Consider the following 15172-nt stretch of genomic DNA (forward strand, 5'->3'; position numbering starts at 1 on the left):
TTTCAGGAATGTGTTCCTTCTATCCTGTGGCATCACTTTACAAGGTTTCTATTCCCAAATTTGCCTCATGGTCCACGATGGCAGCATCCATGTTCTAGCTAGCAAGATAGAGGAAGGGATTAAGAAGGGGCTAAGAGTGCAAATTCCAGGAAACTGACTTCCAACACCGGACTTACATTTCATTGACTGGATGTATAAGAAGTCAGGAGGTACACTCTTAAATCTTGATGATACACCCAGCAGCTAAAAATACTACAAGCTGGGGAAAAATACAGTGAGATATTGGGGAGATGAGTGAATCTCTGTGACAATGGGTAAAGCAGGAAGTGGAGTCAAGATGGACCCCTGATTTTGACTTTCGTCAGAGGGTTTATGATGGTGACATTATTAAAGAGAATACTGAAGGAAGAAGAGCTTTGCAAAGATGATAATAAATTTAGCTCTCGGCTAACTCAAGGCATCTGTGGGATATTCATGGAGATGTCCAACAGGCAGCTGGATATATGGATTTGGAATTGAGGAGAACAGTCAGGACTAGAAAATAGATTAAGGAACTGCCACCATCTAGGTAATCGTGGAAGCCTTGGAAGTGGATGATACGGCTACTAAGTTAGAGAAGTGTAAAAGGAAGGCCAAAGAGAACCTCTGATAAAGTTGCATTTAATGTGGCTATCAGGGTGCTTGGGTGGCTCAGTCGGTTAGGTGTCTGACTTCAGCTCAGGTCATGATCTTGCAGTCCCTGAGTTCGAGCCCCTTGTTGGGCTCTGTGCTGATAGCTCAGAACCTGGAGCCTGCTTCCGATTCTGTGTCTCCCTCTCTCTCTGCCCTTCCCCTGCTTGCATTCTGTCTCTCTCTCTCTCTCTTTCTCTAAAATAAATAAACACTGATGTAGCTATCATGGGGATGATGGTGAGAGAAGAGAAGGGAGATTATCAAAGATGTATTTATTTTGGGGAGCGCGCAAGTGGGGGAAGGGCAGAGAGAGGGGGACAGAGGATCTGAAGAGGGCTCTGCACTGACAAGCTCACAGCAGCAAGCCCGATGTGGGGCTTGAACTCACAAACTGCAAGATCATGACCCCAGCTCAACCGACTGAGCCACCCGGGTGCCCCAGGGAGATTATTTCAGAAGAGAGATTAAAGAGAGGTCAGAAGAATAAAAGGAAATCCTGATACGTGTGGAGTCAGAGGCCGTATCGGTTACTTAACACTGTGTAACAAACCACTTCAAACCTTCGTGGCTTAAAACAACAGTAGTTTAAGACTCCTTTGATTCTGTGGGTTTTCTGTTCTTGCCTGGGTTCACTCGTGTAGTCAGCTGGTGGCTGTGGCCAGGGTTCGAAGATGGTCCCATCCACATGCCTGGGGCTTTGGTGTTGGTCGATGGCGGGGCCTCTCTCTCCATGTGGTCTCACTAGCCCAACAGGTGCCGCATTTACCAGCTGTGTGACCTGGGGGCAAGCTATTTAAAATTTCCAGGCCTCAGTGGCCACATCTGTAAAGTGGTGAGAGTAATATCTGTTGTATCACAGGGTGGATATGAGGATGAAATATAAGATAATGTCTGCAGGGCCCTCAACCTTGTATGTAGGGAGCACTCAGGAAGTGGGAGCTCTGTATATGTATATGTACTATGTGCATCTGGCTGTACGCATGAAATCAGATAAGATAAATGTGTGAGTACATAGTCTATAAAGTATAAAAGAATGTTAGATGACCATATTAGGCAAGTCTAAGAAACAATTGCATCCTAATAAGAGAAGGAATTCGTATAGTGTGTGTGTGTGTGTGTGTGTGTGTGTGTGTGTGTGTGTGTAAGGGATATGGATGGTGTTAAGGAAGAGGCATTTTATTTGATTTTTATTTAATCCTCTGTTGGTTACCACTATCATGGTCAAAAGCTGTGTCAAGACTGGCAGTGAATTCTCATATAGCTTTTTCTATTAGGAAGTTTATTAATGCAGAGAGGAGTTTTAATCATAAATGCTTGGATGAACAGATTTTTCTCTTTAAGAAATGAGTATTTGAATTCTGCAGTCTTAAAGTTTGACAGCATCTTTTTAAAAATCTAATAAAAAACATGACAGTTAAACATATTCATAGTTTATGGTTCCCAGTATATACAGCTGAATGACTAAATTTTTATTTCTTTCCAAGGCAAACCAAACAGTACTCTTTCAATTTTATTTGCTTTTTTCATCATTAACATTTTAAAGTTTAACTTTTAAAATGTGGTATAATTTTTTCCATGTATGCAAAGGCATGTAAATGGGTTGAGTGTGGCATATAAATAATAGTAAAGATTAACAAGCATCTGTGTGTTCACCACTAAGCTTATGAAAAAAATTAAGAAATAGGTAATAAATGTGTTTTCTTTTAGTGATTTAAAAACATATTTTAAGTTAAATTTTAATAGTAAAATTGAGAAATGATCAAAAGTGACGTATATTTTTTATTGGTAGGGTTTTTAAAAAGAAGGAGATGGAAATTTGTTCAGTATAAAAGCTCCATATTTAGTTTCCCACCACATTACAGAAAAAGAATATGTTTATGTTCTGCTTCTCTGATGAAAAATAACACCAGTCTTAAGCTTTCAACATCTAAAAGACTCATGGTTACTCCCCAAATGTGTTTATTTCCAATGATTCAATTTAACAAACAGATTGAGCTCCTGCCGAATGCCAGGCTTCGTGCTAAGTACCAGGGAGGCAACGTGATGAAGGGTCCCTCTGCTCAGGAAGGGGAGGGTGGAGACCTAGAAACAAATAACTGTCCAGAATGGTGTAGCTGGTGTGTATAAAGTACTGCAGGGCATGAACGATGAGGATGCGGTAAACTCTGCTTGGGATGAAGGATGTGGAAAGCCACAGGAAGCCAGTGCCTGCATTGCTGATTCACCTGCCTAACCCTCTCTGTAGACCACCTTCACCTTTGTACCCCCAGCACCCAGTAGAGGGCCTAGATGGGCACCCAGTAGGTGCTCCAGAAATGTCTGTAGGGTGAATAAGTAATTTGGACCTTGACAGATCATTAGGAGTGAGGCGGAGAAAACAGCATGCACAAAAGCATATTTATTACTGTCCTTCACACATTTCCGTGGCAATTCAGAATAGAGCACTGTTTTTTATGCTTTAAACATTCTCTTCTCTGTTCTTTATGTAGGATATTGACAGCACGGATCGAGACAGATGGTGTGAATATATTATGTATCGAGGGCTGATCAGGTGAGCATAGGTTTTTGACTGTTGTTGTTTTATTATCTATTATGACTGCGATCTTTTGTGTCTATCCTGGAAGTAAAAAACTTTACAGACGTCATTTTGTGACTTTTTATAAACATTGATTTGGCTAGTTACACAGTTTAACCATTTTTTCAAGGCATGGTCTAATGATATAAGAAAGAATAAATGACAGAGTAAATTAAGCTTGATTGTATAAAAAGGATACTGTGTAAGTTATTAAGCATGAGAAACACATATTAACACATGTTAGGAATGCTCCCAGTTTTGACTGTATGCATGGTGGGAACATCATGGACCATGGAATAAGTTGAATCCCAGCTTTGCCAAGTTCTAATCATGTAATTTGGGATAGGTTAACTCACTTGTTGGAATCACTACTATATTGTGGTGAGATCTCTAGGTAAGTTATATTTTTTAAAAAATCACCCCAGGGGCGCCTGGGTGGCGCAGTCGGTTAAGCGTCCGACTTCAGCCAGGTCACGATCTCGCGGTCCGTGAGTTCGAGCCCCGCGTCAGGCTCTGGGCTGATGGCTCGGAGCCTGGAGCCTGTTTCCGATTCTGTGTCTCCCTCTCTCTCTGCCCCTCCCCCGTTCATGCTCTGTCTCTCTCTGTCCCAAAAATAAATAAAAAACGTTGAAAAAAAAAATAAAAAAAATAAAAAATCACCCCATATCAAAAAGTGAATACTATCCACATATGCATATATTAGGGTATGTATATTCCAAAATAATACACCTGAAGGATCTTAAAATTCAAATATGTAACTTTGTAAATCTGTTTTGAAGGTAGTATTTCCTTTAAAGAAGCTGAAGCAGTTTTAATACCAAAAAAGGGACTAGTCATTTATTCTTGGATTCACTCATTTATTCAACAAGTATTTATTAAATGCCTGTTACGTGCCAGGCATTGTTCTAAGCAATGAGGCTGTCACGGGAACCAAACAGAACCCTTGACTACCATACAGCTTACATTCCAGTGGAAGGAGACAGAAGGTAAGCACCTAAGAAAGAGAAGGGCAGGTGGTGGTAAATGTGACAAAAAGATGAGTGAGGCCAGGTAAGAAGGATGGGGATGGAGCGTGCAGGCTGAGGGGTGGCTGTGGTGTGATCTTTAGGGTGGGCAGCAGCCTGGAAGACATGAGGAAGGTCACCTGCGTATATCCTGTGACGAGCACTGCCAGCAAAGGGAAGAGCAGGTACAAAAGTTTGAGTGGCGCATGCCTGGTGTTGGTTGCTAACAGTGAGGAGGCCAGCGTGGCTAGAATAGAGAGAGATGGGAGGTGACATGAGAGAGGTAAGTGGGGACAGATCCTGTGGACAGCGGATCGATTCACAGGTCCCTCCACTTACAGGGTTCTTCAGTGGAGGGAACATGCTGGAGACAGTCCCCGAAGCTCACAGCTCTCTCCTGCTAGTACACAATCTGTTTGGAGATATTTGGCCCGAGGTCCCTAACTACCCTCCTTGGGAAAGTGATGGGAACTCTGGTGTGGGCTTCTATGAATGGGCCTTCCTGGGCCTTCGACCCTCCTCCGCACAGAGCCCTTCATCACCCAGAGGTGTCCTGGCGTTGGCTACCTGGTGAAGTTAGGGGTGATGTTGAACTGATCACCCCTAAGTAACATTCTAAGATCTGTGGTCCACATTTATGAAAGAAAACAGTTGCCTTCTAGGGATGACACAGAATCACAGGGTCAGCTTCTCTCCCATTGGAGACATGGCTTGTTCAGTTATGAGTCATAGTCTGGTGAAAGCAAACCATTATGTCCAACTGTTCTTTACCTTATTTGTCATTCAACAAGTATTGGTGGAACATAATGTATGCGGAACACCAGGGGTATAAGTAGTAAATAAGACAGAGAAAGATCTGTACCCTGGCAGGAGAAAGAAACACAATAATTCCATGATGTTGTATTTTAGGAAGTGATGAGTGTGGTGGGGAAACATTGAGCAGGGTAAAGAGCATCCAGAGTATGGAGGTGGGGTGCCATTATAAGTAGGGGGTTGGGTAGGTCTTACGGAGAAGGTGACATTGGAGCTAAGATTTAAAGCAGTGGACCATGTGGCTATCTGAGAGAAGACCCTTCCAGGGACTAGCTAGTGTAAAAGCCCAAAGACAGAGTGCCAGATGTATCTGAAGAAAAGTGAGGCTAGTGGGGCTGGAGTGTGTGTAGCTAAATGGAGGTGGGAGAAGAGGTAAGGGGAGTATATGGGCAGGGAGGAAGGCAGCAGGTCACAAGTTCTGTGGACTCTAATTGAGAACTTTGGCCATGACTTAATGGTGACCTTTATTAGGTCCTGAACAATTCTACGGGTTCATATGCTTACTGGGGTGAGACAAGGAGATGCTTGAGATGTCAGGATCATTCTGGTTACACTAATAACTCAGAAACTCCAAGAGGCCCAGAACATACCCACATGGCTGCAGGACAGACAGGTCGACTATTATTTTGGGGTTTCCAAAGGGTTAAGGTGGGGGAGGGAGATGCTAAAGTATTAGTTTTGTAACATGTATATCAGATTGAAAACATTGTTTCTGTTTACATTCATATCAAAGTGGTTGTTTTCATGGGAATTTCTAGAAAACAGTTTATGATATAGACCGAAATAGGTATAAATTGAAGTTGTAATATTGTTAGTTGCCAAGGAAAAGTGCTGTTTATAATACCAGTGCCCATAATAGCTAATCATTTGGCTATGTATACTTGTGGCCCAAGACCTTTATCACCTTTCCTTGGAAGAGTTGGGGAGCAGATTTTTATATATAAATATTTACACATATATGCTAAATATAGCTGGGTGGCTTAAACAACAGAAATGTATTTTCTCACTGTTCTGGAGACAGAGAGAGTGGGCACACGTGCTGTGTGGTGTCTCTTCTTAAAAGAATGAGAGTCCTATTGGATCGGGGTCCCACCCCTGTGACCTCATTTAACTTAACTACTTCCTTTGAAACCCCATCTCCAAATAGGGCTATATTGGGGATTACAGTTTGACATATGAATTCAGGGGATGATGCAAACATTTAGTCTACAACAGATGGAAATGTAACAGAACTAAAACCAAAAAAATCCTAAAATGTATATGAAACCACAAAAGACCCTAAATAGCCAAAGCAGTTTTGAAAAAGAAACACAAAGCTGGAGGCGTCACAGTCCCAGACTTCAAGTTATATTACAAAGCTGTAGTGATCAAAACAGTATGGTCCTGGCACAAAAATAGACACACAGATCGATGGAACACAATAGGAAATCCAGAAACGAACCCGCAACTCTATATGGTCAATTGATCTTCAACAAAACAGGAAAGAATATCCATTGGGAAACAGACAGCCTCTTCAACGAATGGTGTTGAGAAAACTGGACAGTGACATGCACAAGAATGAAACTGGGCCGCTTTCTTATACCATACACAAAAATAAATTCAAAATGGATGAAAGACCTAAATATGAAACCTGAAACAATAAAAATCCTAGAAGAGAGCACAGGCAGGAATTTATCTGACTTTGGCCATAGCAACATTTTTCTAGATTTGTGTCCTGAGGCAAGGGAAATAAAAGCAAAATAAAAAGCTTCTGCACAGCAAAGGAAACAATCAACAAAACTAAAAGCAACCTGCTGAATGGGAGAAGATATAGAACATACTTGCAAACGACTTACCTGATAAAGGGTTAGTATCCAAAACATTATATAAAGAACTTACAAAACTCAATACCCCAAAGACAAATAATCCAACTAAAAATGGGCAGAAGAAATGAACAGACATTTCTCCAAAGAAGACATCCAGATGGCCAACAGACACATGAAAAGACACTCAGTATCACTCATGAACAAGGAAATGCAAATCAAAACTACAGTGATCACCTCACACCTGTCAGAATGGCTAAAAGAAAAAACACAAGAAATAACAAGTGTTGGCAAGAATATAGACAAAAAGGAACCCTTTTGCACTGTTGGTGGGAATGCAGACTGGTTTCCAGCCACTCTGAAAACAGTACGGAGACTCCTCAAAAAGTTAAAAGTGTAAGTACCCTACAATCCAGTAATCATATTTACCTAAAAAATACAAAACTCTAATTCAAAGGGATACATGCATCCCTATATTTACGGCAGCATTATTTATAATAGCCAAATTATGAAAGCAGCCCAAGTGTCCATTGATAGATGAATGGATAAAGAAGTGGTGTATATACACAACAGAATAATATTCGTCCATAAAAAGAATGAAATTTGCCATTTGCAATGATGTGGATGGAGCTAGAAGGCCGAGAAAGACAAATACCATATGATTTCACTCATATGTGGAATTTAAGAAACAAATAAAAAACAAGCAAAGGAAAAAAGAAAGGCAGTCCAAGAAACAGACTCTTAATTATGGAGAACAGACTGATGGTCACCAGAAGGGAAGTGGCTGGGGGGTGGGGGGGATGGGCTAGACAGGTGATGGCGATTAAGGAGGGCACTTGTCATGATGAGCCTTGGCTGATGTATGTAAGTGTTGAACCCCTAGATCGTACACCTGAAACTAATATTACACTGTATGTTAACCATCCTGGAATTTAAACTTTTAAAATACCCAAATTAATGAAGTTAGGGATTACTGTTTTTCAGTTTCTGTCCATAAGACCAATTCTGTAAACGTTATCTCAATCATCTGCACTCAGTCAAGCACTTAATAAAAACCTATGGACAATGAGAAATCCCTTGTTTTAGTAGATGATTTGGATTGTCAGGTTCCTTATCTTCAAGGACTTTTAGAAGGACCTTGAAGGCAGTGTCCATGAAAGGAGTTAGAACGTTGATCTTAGATATTTGAGCAATAAAAAAACCCTAGATTCACTGGACAGAATGACCTAGAATTACAGGGTACCACACGGATTTGGGACCTGAGCTTAGTAAACATGTCAGCCTGTCAGACAGCTTCCACCCCATTCCGATGCTGCCGTGGCTCTCCTTTTACCCTTCGTGGTGCGCAGACCTGCTGCCTCTACTTGTCTCAGCTCTGGGTTCCTGTCTCTATTTTGTGCGTAGGTACGGGTTTTGTTTTAAATGTTTCTCCTATTACTAGTCTGGCTCAAGCCCCCACCAGCATTCACCTAAATTATTGCAGTGGCCTCCTACCTGGTCTCCCTTCTTCCCCCCTTTCCCTGGAGTCTATCCTCTACACAGTAGCCACTGCATTTCTGCACAGAATGCCTTGGATTGCCATCTCACTGTCGGAAAAATATCTGAAGTCTTTACAGTGGTCTGCAAGGAAAGTTGTATCGTCTACTATCCCCAGCACCCGTGCAAACTCACCCCCAAGGTGTTTGCCCATAGGCACTCCACTCTGGTCATTGTGGAACTGGCCCTCAAAAAAGCCAGGCACATTCTCCTTCGGGATGTTTGCATTTGCTATGCCTTTTCCCTAGCGCGCCCATCCTCCAGTATCCGTACGGGGTTGCTCCTTTACTTCATTCAAACTTTTGCTCAAATGGCACTCGGTCAGAGCAGTATGCTATGAGCATTTACTCTAAGATAGCAGCCTCTGCCACTGAGCAGTCCCTGTCCTCTTTATTCTGCTTAGTCCCCTAGGGGACTTCGGCCTTTTCACCACCTGATAAGAGTGTACACGTACATATTTAATCTGTCCTCCTCAGCTGGAACGAAAGCTCTATGAAGGCAAGGGCCTTGTTTTGTTCACTGTTTATCCCCAATACCTGGAACAATGCCTGTATGTAGTAGGGACTCGATACATCTTTGTTCCTCGAATAAGTGAATAACTGAAGCTGATAGGTATTTTTTAGAGAGACCAGATATAAATAAAATAAAATAAAATAAAAATGAATTCTTGGTTGCTTATGGTTCCCTCGTTTTTCCATCTGGGCTTCTCTGTAACTATTTGGATAATACCTATAAAATGCTTTGATTTCCTGAAGAACTGACAGCTCTAAGCAAAAACAGGATGTGCAGTTTTTTTCAGACATTCAAAATCTTTTCTATTAGACTTGTAAATGTGGATGAAAATATGCATGTGATATTTGAATTTTAAAGGTAAGAAAGAATTTAGGCATATGCTGCTGTCATTGTGGAGAACTCCTTTTCTCGATGCAAAATATAATCGTGTGATAGGCAATTTGTAGAGACAGAATATTCATTAGTGTATGTTTAGTTAATTAAGCCTGGGTGCATGTTCCTTATTCATTTATATAGTAAAAGCAATGTTTTGATAAATATTTGGAGTAATAAATCAAGCTAATTGTAGTGATGTACAGAGTAGAGTTATAAATGGGAAACTGGCTTAATAATGCAGGTGTTATCGATTAGATCTCATCAGATTTCTATTTGGTGATAAAACCTTTACAAACCATTTCTATTTCTGCCACAGATTGGGCTATGCAAGAATCTCCCGTGCTGAACTGAGTGACTCTGAAATTCAAATGGCCAAATTTAGGATCCCTGATGACCCCATTAATTATAGAGACAACCAGAAAGTAGTCACAGACCAGAGGGCAGTTCCTAAGGAAATTCATTTCAATCCTAGGTGAGTGAATTCTTTCATGTTGTTGACTACAGTTGAGGCACCACATCCCCTTTACAGACCTAAATACTATCTCACAATGAGGCCCAAATTATGTATGGTTCTAGAGGTTCATTCAGGTAAGGGATCTCATGGTAAAAAAGATACTATCCCACTTGGGTTGAAGTTATGGTCCCTGCTTTCTGGGATAGAGAAACATGTTATGGTCTCAGGCTCAGGTGAAAAAGATCACATTGGCATCCTCTTCATCACCATCACCATCAACACCATCACAAGAGTGAATCTGTGAGTGTTCTGTGTCCCAGGCCCTGTTCTAGATGCTTTGGGTATTACCTCAACTAATAGTCATTGGGTTGGTATTCTTGTTGTCCTCATTTTATAGGTAAGTTCAGGCTGAGGAACATGAAGTAACTTCATTAGGGTACATAGCTAGTGAGTGACAAAGTTAACAACTGGGAAGGAAGCCCGTTAGCATCGTTAGGTTGCTGAGATTCTCAGCTCTGGCTGCATGTGCCACTCACGTGGAGAGCCCCACCCAGACGGACTCAGCAGGACCTCTTGGTGGTGTCGGCTTTGAGTTTTACAAAATCGTTCCCAGTTATTCAGACGTACAATTAAGACTGAGCCTGCGGAGAGTGGATAATTCATTTTCACCACAGAGATTCTAGCATGAGAAATATATTGGATTTTGTTTAGTTCTGAATAGAGGTTATCTGAGAAATCTATTTGCAGCAAACTATGTGCTTTGGAGTATGTGCTCTTTTTTCTTCCTATGACTGGATAATGAGAAGAAATGTTTGCATAAAACCAAAGCCAGAACATATCTATATATGTTATTATTATTTGATATATATACTACTTTTACCAGCTAGTCATTATGGAAACTTCTCAGACTTCATTTTATTTGCCTGGGTGGGGGTGTGTGTGGTGTTGGTGATGGAATTTATCCATTTTCTTTTTCTTCCTTGTCTCTCCTTACAACAAGAAAAAACTGTACCGAAGTATAGGGAACACATGTAAGAAGAGCTACAGTCAAGTCTTTTTTATTTTTTATTTTTTTTAAGAGAGAGAGTGAGGGGCAAGGATAGAGGGAGAGAGAGAGAGAATCCCAAGCAGGCTCCACGCCCAGTGCAAAGCCCAACGTGGGGCTCCATCTCACGACCGTGAGATCATGACCCGAGCGGAAATCAAAAGTTGTATTCTCAACTGACTGAGCCACCTGGGCGCTCCATATAACCAAGTCTTGATTGTTTGCATTACTGTTTGATCTCATCCCTAGTGTGTGAAATGTGCTCGTGAACAGCATGGGCTCTGGGGTCAAGCTACCCGGTTCCAATCCTCACTTTTGTCAGAAACAGCTGGGTAACTGCAGGCAAGTTGGCTAATCCCTCTAAGCCTCAAGTTTCTCACCTTGAAAAAGGGGAAAAATCGTAGCACCTACCTCCTAAGGTTATTTGAGGTCTGACCGACACCTAGAGCTCTTAGAATAGTGCATGGTGGTACATGTGGGTTTTTTCCTGTTCATACATTTGTACTGACCGTGTGCTCTTGGCACATTTCGATAAAATTGTTTAGGAAAAAAAATAGTGCATGGTGAGTGCTTATTAGGCAGTAGATACAATAGCAACAGTAATATTTATAGTAGTCGCAGTAGAAGTGAAATAGAAAGTTTTCTTCCTTTTGTCAACTGAGGTGGCTTCTTATATGGAAGCTAGAAAATCTAGGAAGGAAAAAGGTCTCCCTGTTTCCTTATTCTCATATACCAGGAGTGTGGAGAAGTCCAAATAAAATATTTTTAGCTAATCACAACTGCAGACTGATCCAAACCACCTGTGAAGGGAGCTAGATCTGTTTTCGCACTCAGTTTAATTATGAAAATAACAGAAGCATAAGTAGAAAGCGTGTCTTAATTTAAAAATTCCATATATATATATATATATATATATATATATATATATGAAGATGTATTAAATAAAGTCAACGAATACTGAGTTCACCAAAAATCCCATTCTTTAAGTCAACAAGTACTCACTGCCAGGCCTGAGGCCAGGCCTGGTGCTAGATACTGAGGACAAAATGGTGAATAAGACCAAATTTTTGTCCTATGGAGCTTATGTTCTACTGGGGAGACAAGCAATTCAGAGGTTATCACTGGTAATAGTTTTGGTACATCTCTGCTTTTTATGTGCATATATATCTATATATCACACAATTATCCCAACTTTATAAATGTATGAATCATATATGTATATGTGCATATGTCTGTATAGTCATTTTATGTATTAACCTGATTTTTTTCATCCAAACACTATATGATGAGCTTCCTTCCATAACAGTATATTCTTCTGAAAATATTTGTAAATGCTTCCATAATATTCCATTATATGGATGTAACAAATATAGCTAACCAAATGAGTTGTTTTTGCTCATTTATTCTTTTCATTATTATAAGAAGTCTTCTGGGGACTTCTAATTATAACTTTGGGCGCATCCTTGATTACTTCCTTAGGACTCAGTTCTAGTCATCGCAGATCAGAGGTGCTATTTTAATATTCCTTATTATTGTTTTGAGATGACAAATTAAACAGACCTCCTATCTCCTGTATTATGAAGGTTATTTGGATGCTGTGATTGCTGATGAAGAAAAGGAAGTCAGTGGCTTCATTTGCTCATGTCTTAGGTTCCTTTCTAGTGCCTTTTATATTTCATCATACCAACAAGAGCTATAGAATTAATTATTCATCAGTAAAGTAAGCTGTTCTTCTGTAGCATCTGTAGAAGACTAAGAAGTTGAAATTGCAAGTAGATTGCACGTGCATTAATGTAACACGAATAACATTTCGGGTTTCATGATCCCCTCATCCATAAAATGGATATTTTGCAAACTGAACACTAGAGAGAAAATCCAGACTTATTTTCCGCCAATGTTATCAGCTAATAATTCTTAAACGGTTGTGCTTTTGGAATGATTCATATACATGGAAAGAGGACTTCAAAGGTTAAAATTTTAGTCTGCCTTTCCCATATGCATGAATCCTTTTTTATGTCTTCATTTACTGATTTGTAAATTGATCACATCTCTCTTGGTTTTATGATAGGTAAGTAAAACCAAAGTAGATTATGGTTAAAATTTTATATAAGAATGTACCTTCATGAATGGTTTTTACATGTCAGTTACATGTCTTTTTGTTTGTTTGTTTTGTTTGTTTTTGTTTTTTAGATTTGGATCCTATAAAGAAGGACACCATTATGAGAACAATCACCATTTTCATATGAGTACTCCCAAATACTTTTTATGACCTATTTAAAACAGGATTCACTGACTGAGCAAGTCTGTGGAAAACAAAAGTATATAAGAAGAGAGATGCATGAAAATGGGAAACTACACACAAAGAACCTCAGTTTTGAAAAAATATGGTATTTATGCAGTGGGAAATTCTATCAATTTATTTAAATAGCTTACTAAATAAAAGCATTTCTCCAAATTGCTTTTCTTAAATTTCTGATAAAATGTAGAATGTGGGGTAATATAAGAAAGTTTTACTACTAGAGACAAACGAATAAAAAATGCCTTACCTTTTTAATGCTTAAAATAGAAAAATTGATTTACTGATGAGCCAGAAGTACTTACAAACATTAAATCTAGACTTATTTTCCTCCTGGGACAAAGCAAGGAAAAAAATGTTTAACGATTAAGTCTAATTGTTAGAAGAATAATGTGTCCATATAACTGTTGTTGACTCATCAGGAGAAGCATGCCCATCACCATTCTTCCTGGAGCTATGATAGAATCATCTGTCTTTTCTCTCATGGCTATACATGACATACTGTGGTGTTATCTCCAGTCAGGCCCCGGCTGTCAAGGAGCACACCTCAGCACACAGGTCCCACAGAATGCATTTTCTTCCCTAGAACCAAGCAGGTAGGTGATGGAGAGAATTCAGCCCAACAGCACCATCTCTGTGGGGAATAGTAATTTAAATGTTCATGGGGGCACATTTCATCTTAGAACTGGAAAGGGCCCTAAATCTTGGTTTATCTTTTGGGATAGAGATCAAAAAATATGAGAGAGAAATTCAGAGGTTTTATGTCACAATCTAAGGGGCTTCCTTACATCTATTTAGTAAACATGTACTGAGCACACTGCCATATTCAAAATATTACGTCCCTCGGGTTTTAAAATATATCTACATGATACTTTCAGGGATCACGTCAGTAGTTCATTACTAGAGAAGTTTTTCTGAATGTGTAGAATACCCAAGAATTTTTTTTTTTTAAGGATGCATTTGAACTTAAATGACCATCAACTTAATTTAGACTGCTATATACTTAGGATGCTATATATGAACCTCATGGTAACACAAACCCAAAACCAATGACATAGACACAAAAAATAAAGAGAAAGAAAACCAAACATAACACTACAGAAACTCATCAATCACAAAGAAGGGGAGCAAAAGAGGAGGAAAGGAGTAGAGAAGAACTACAAAAACAATCAGAAAACAATAATATGGCAGTAAGTTCACACCTGTCTGCTAGAACTTCACATACAAGTGGCCTAAATGCTCCATGCTCCGATCAAAAGACATAGGGTGGCAAAATATATTTTAAAAAACCCAACTCATCTGTATGCTTCCTCCAAGACACTCACTTCAGATGTAAAGACACATACCAACTGAAAGTAAAGGGATGTAAACACATTTACCATGAAAATGAAAGCAGAAAAAAATATATAGTATCAAACAAAATAGACAAAATCAGAGAAAACAAAGACTGTAGCAAGAGACAAGAAGGGCATTACATAATTATAAAGTGATCAATCCAACAACAGAGAATAACAGTTACAAAAATATATGCACCCAACATTGGAGCACCTAAATACATAAAGCAAATATTAACAGACATAAAGAGAGAACTTGATGGTAATACGAAAATGGTAGGGGACTTTAACACCCCACTTACATCAATGGGTAGATTATCCAGGCAGAAAATCAATAAGGAAACAGTGTCTCTGAATGACACACTAGACCAGATGGATATAACAGATATATATAGAACATTCTATCCCAAACCAACAGAATACACATTCTTTTCAAGTGTACATGGAACATTCTCCAGAAGAGATCGCACAGGTTAGGCCACACAACAAGCTTCAGTAAATTCAAGAAAATTGAAATCATACCTGCATCTTTTTTTTTTACCACAATGGTATGAAACTAGAAACCAACCATAAGAAAAAACCTGGAAAAAGCACAAACACAAACATGGAGTCGAAACATAATACTAAACAACCAATGGATCAATGAAGGAATCAAAGAAGAAATTAAAAGCACATGGAGACAAATGAAAATGAAAACACAATGGTCCAAAGTCTTTGGGATGCAGCAAAAGCACTTCTAAGAGGGAAATATAT

General features: G+C 39.5%; 1 protein-coding gene across 1 annotated transcript in view; it reads left to right on the forward strand.

Annotated features, from left to right (window-relative positions):
* Nucleotides 1-13244, forward strand: part of CWH43 (cell wall biogenesis 43 C-terminal homolog) — a 56352-nt gene extending 43108 nt beyond the window's left edge. Inside the window, exons 14-16 of the mRNA XM_060655065.3 lie at nt 3162-3223; nt 9607-9762; nt 12980-13244. Coding sequence (XP_060511048.3) covers nt 3162-3223; nt 9607-9762; nt 12980-13058 — 297 coding nt within the window. The 3' untranslated portion in view covers nt 13059-13244. The remainder of the gene's footprint in view (nt 1-3161; nt 3224-9606; nt 9763-12979) is intronic.
* Nucleotides 13245-15172: the final 1928 nt, after the last annotated feature.

This window comes from Panthera onca, chromosome B1 (genome assembly GCF_046562875.1).
Source record: "Panthera onca isolate mPanOnc1 chromosome B1, mPanOnc1 haplotype 2, whole genome shotgun sequence".
Classification (NCBI taxonomy): Eukaryota; Metazoa; Chordata; class Mammalia; order Carnivora; family Felidae; genus Panthera; species Panthera onca.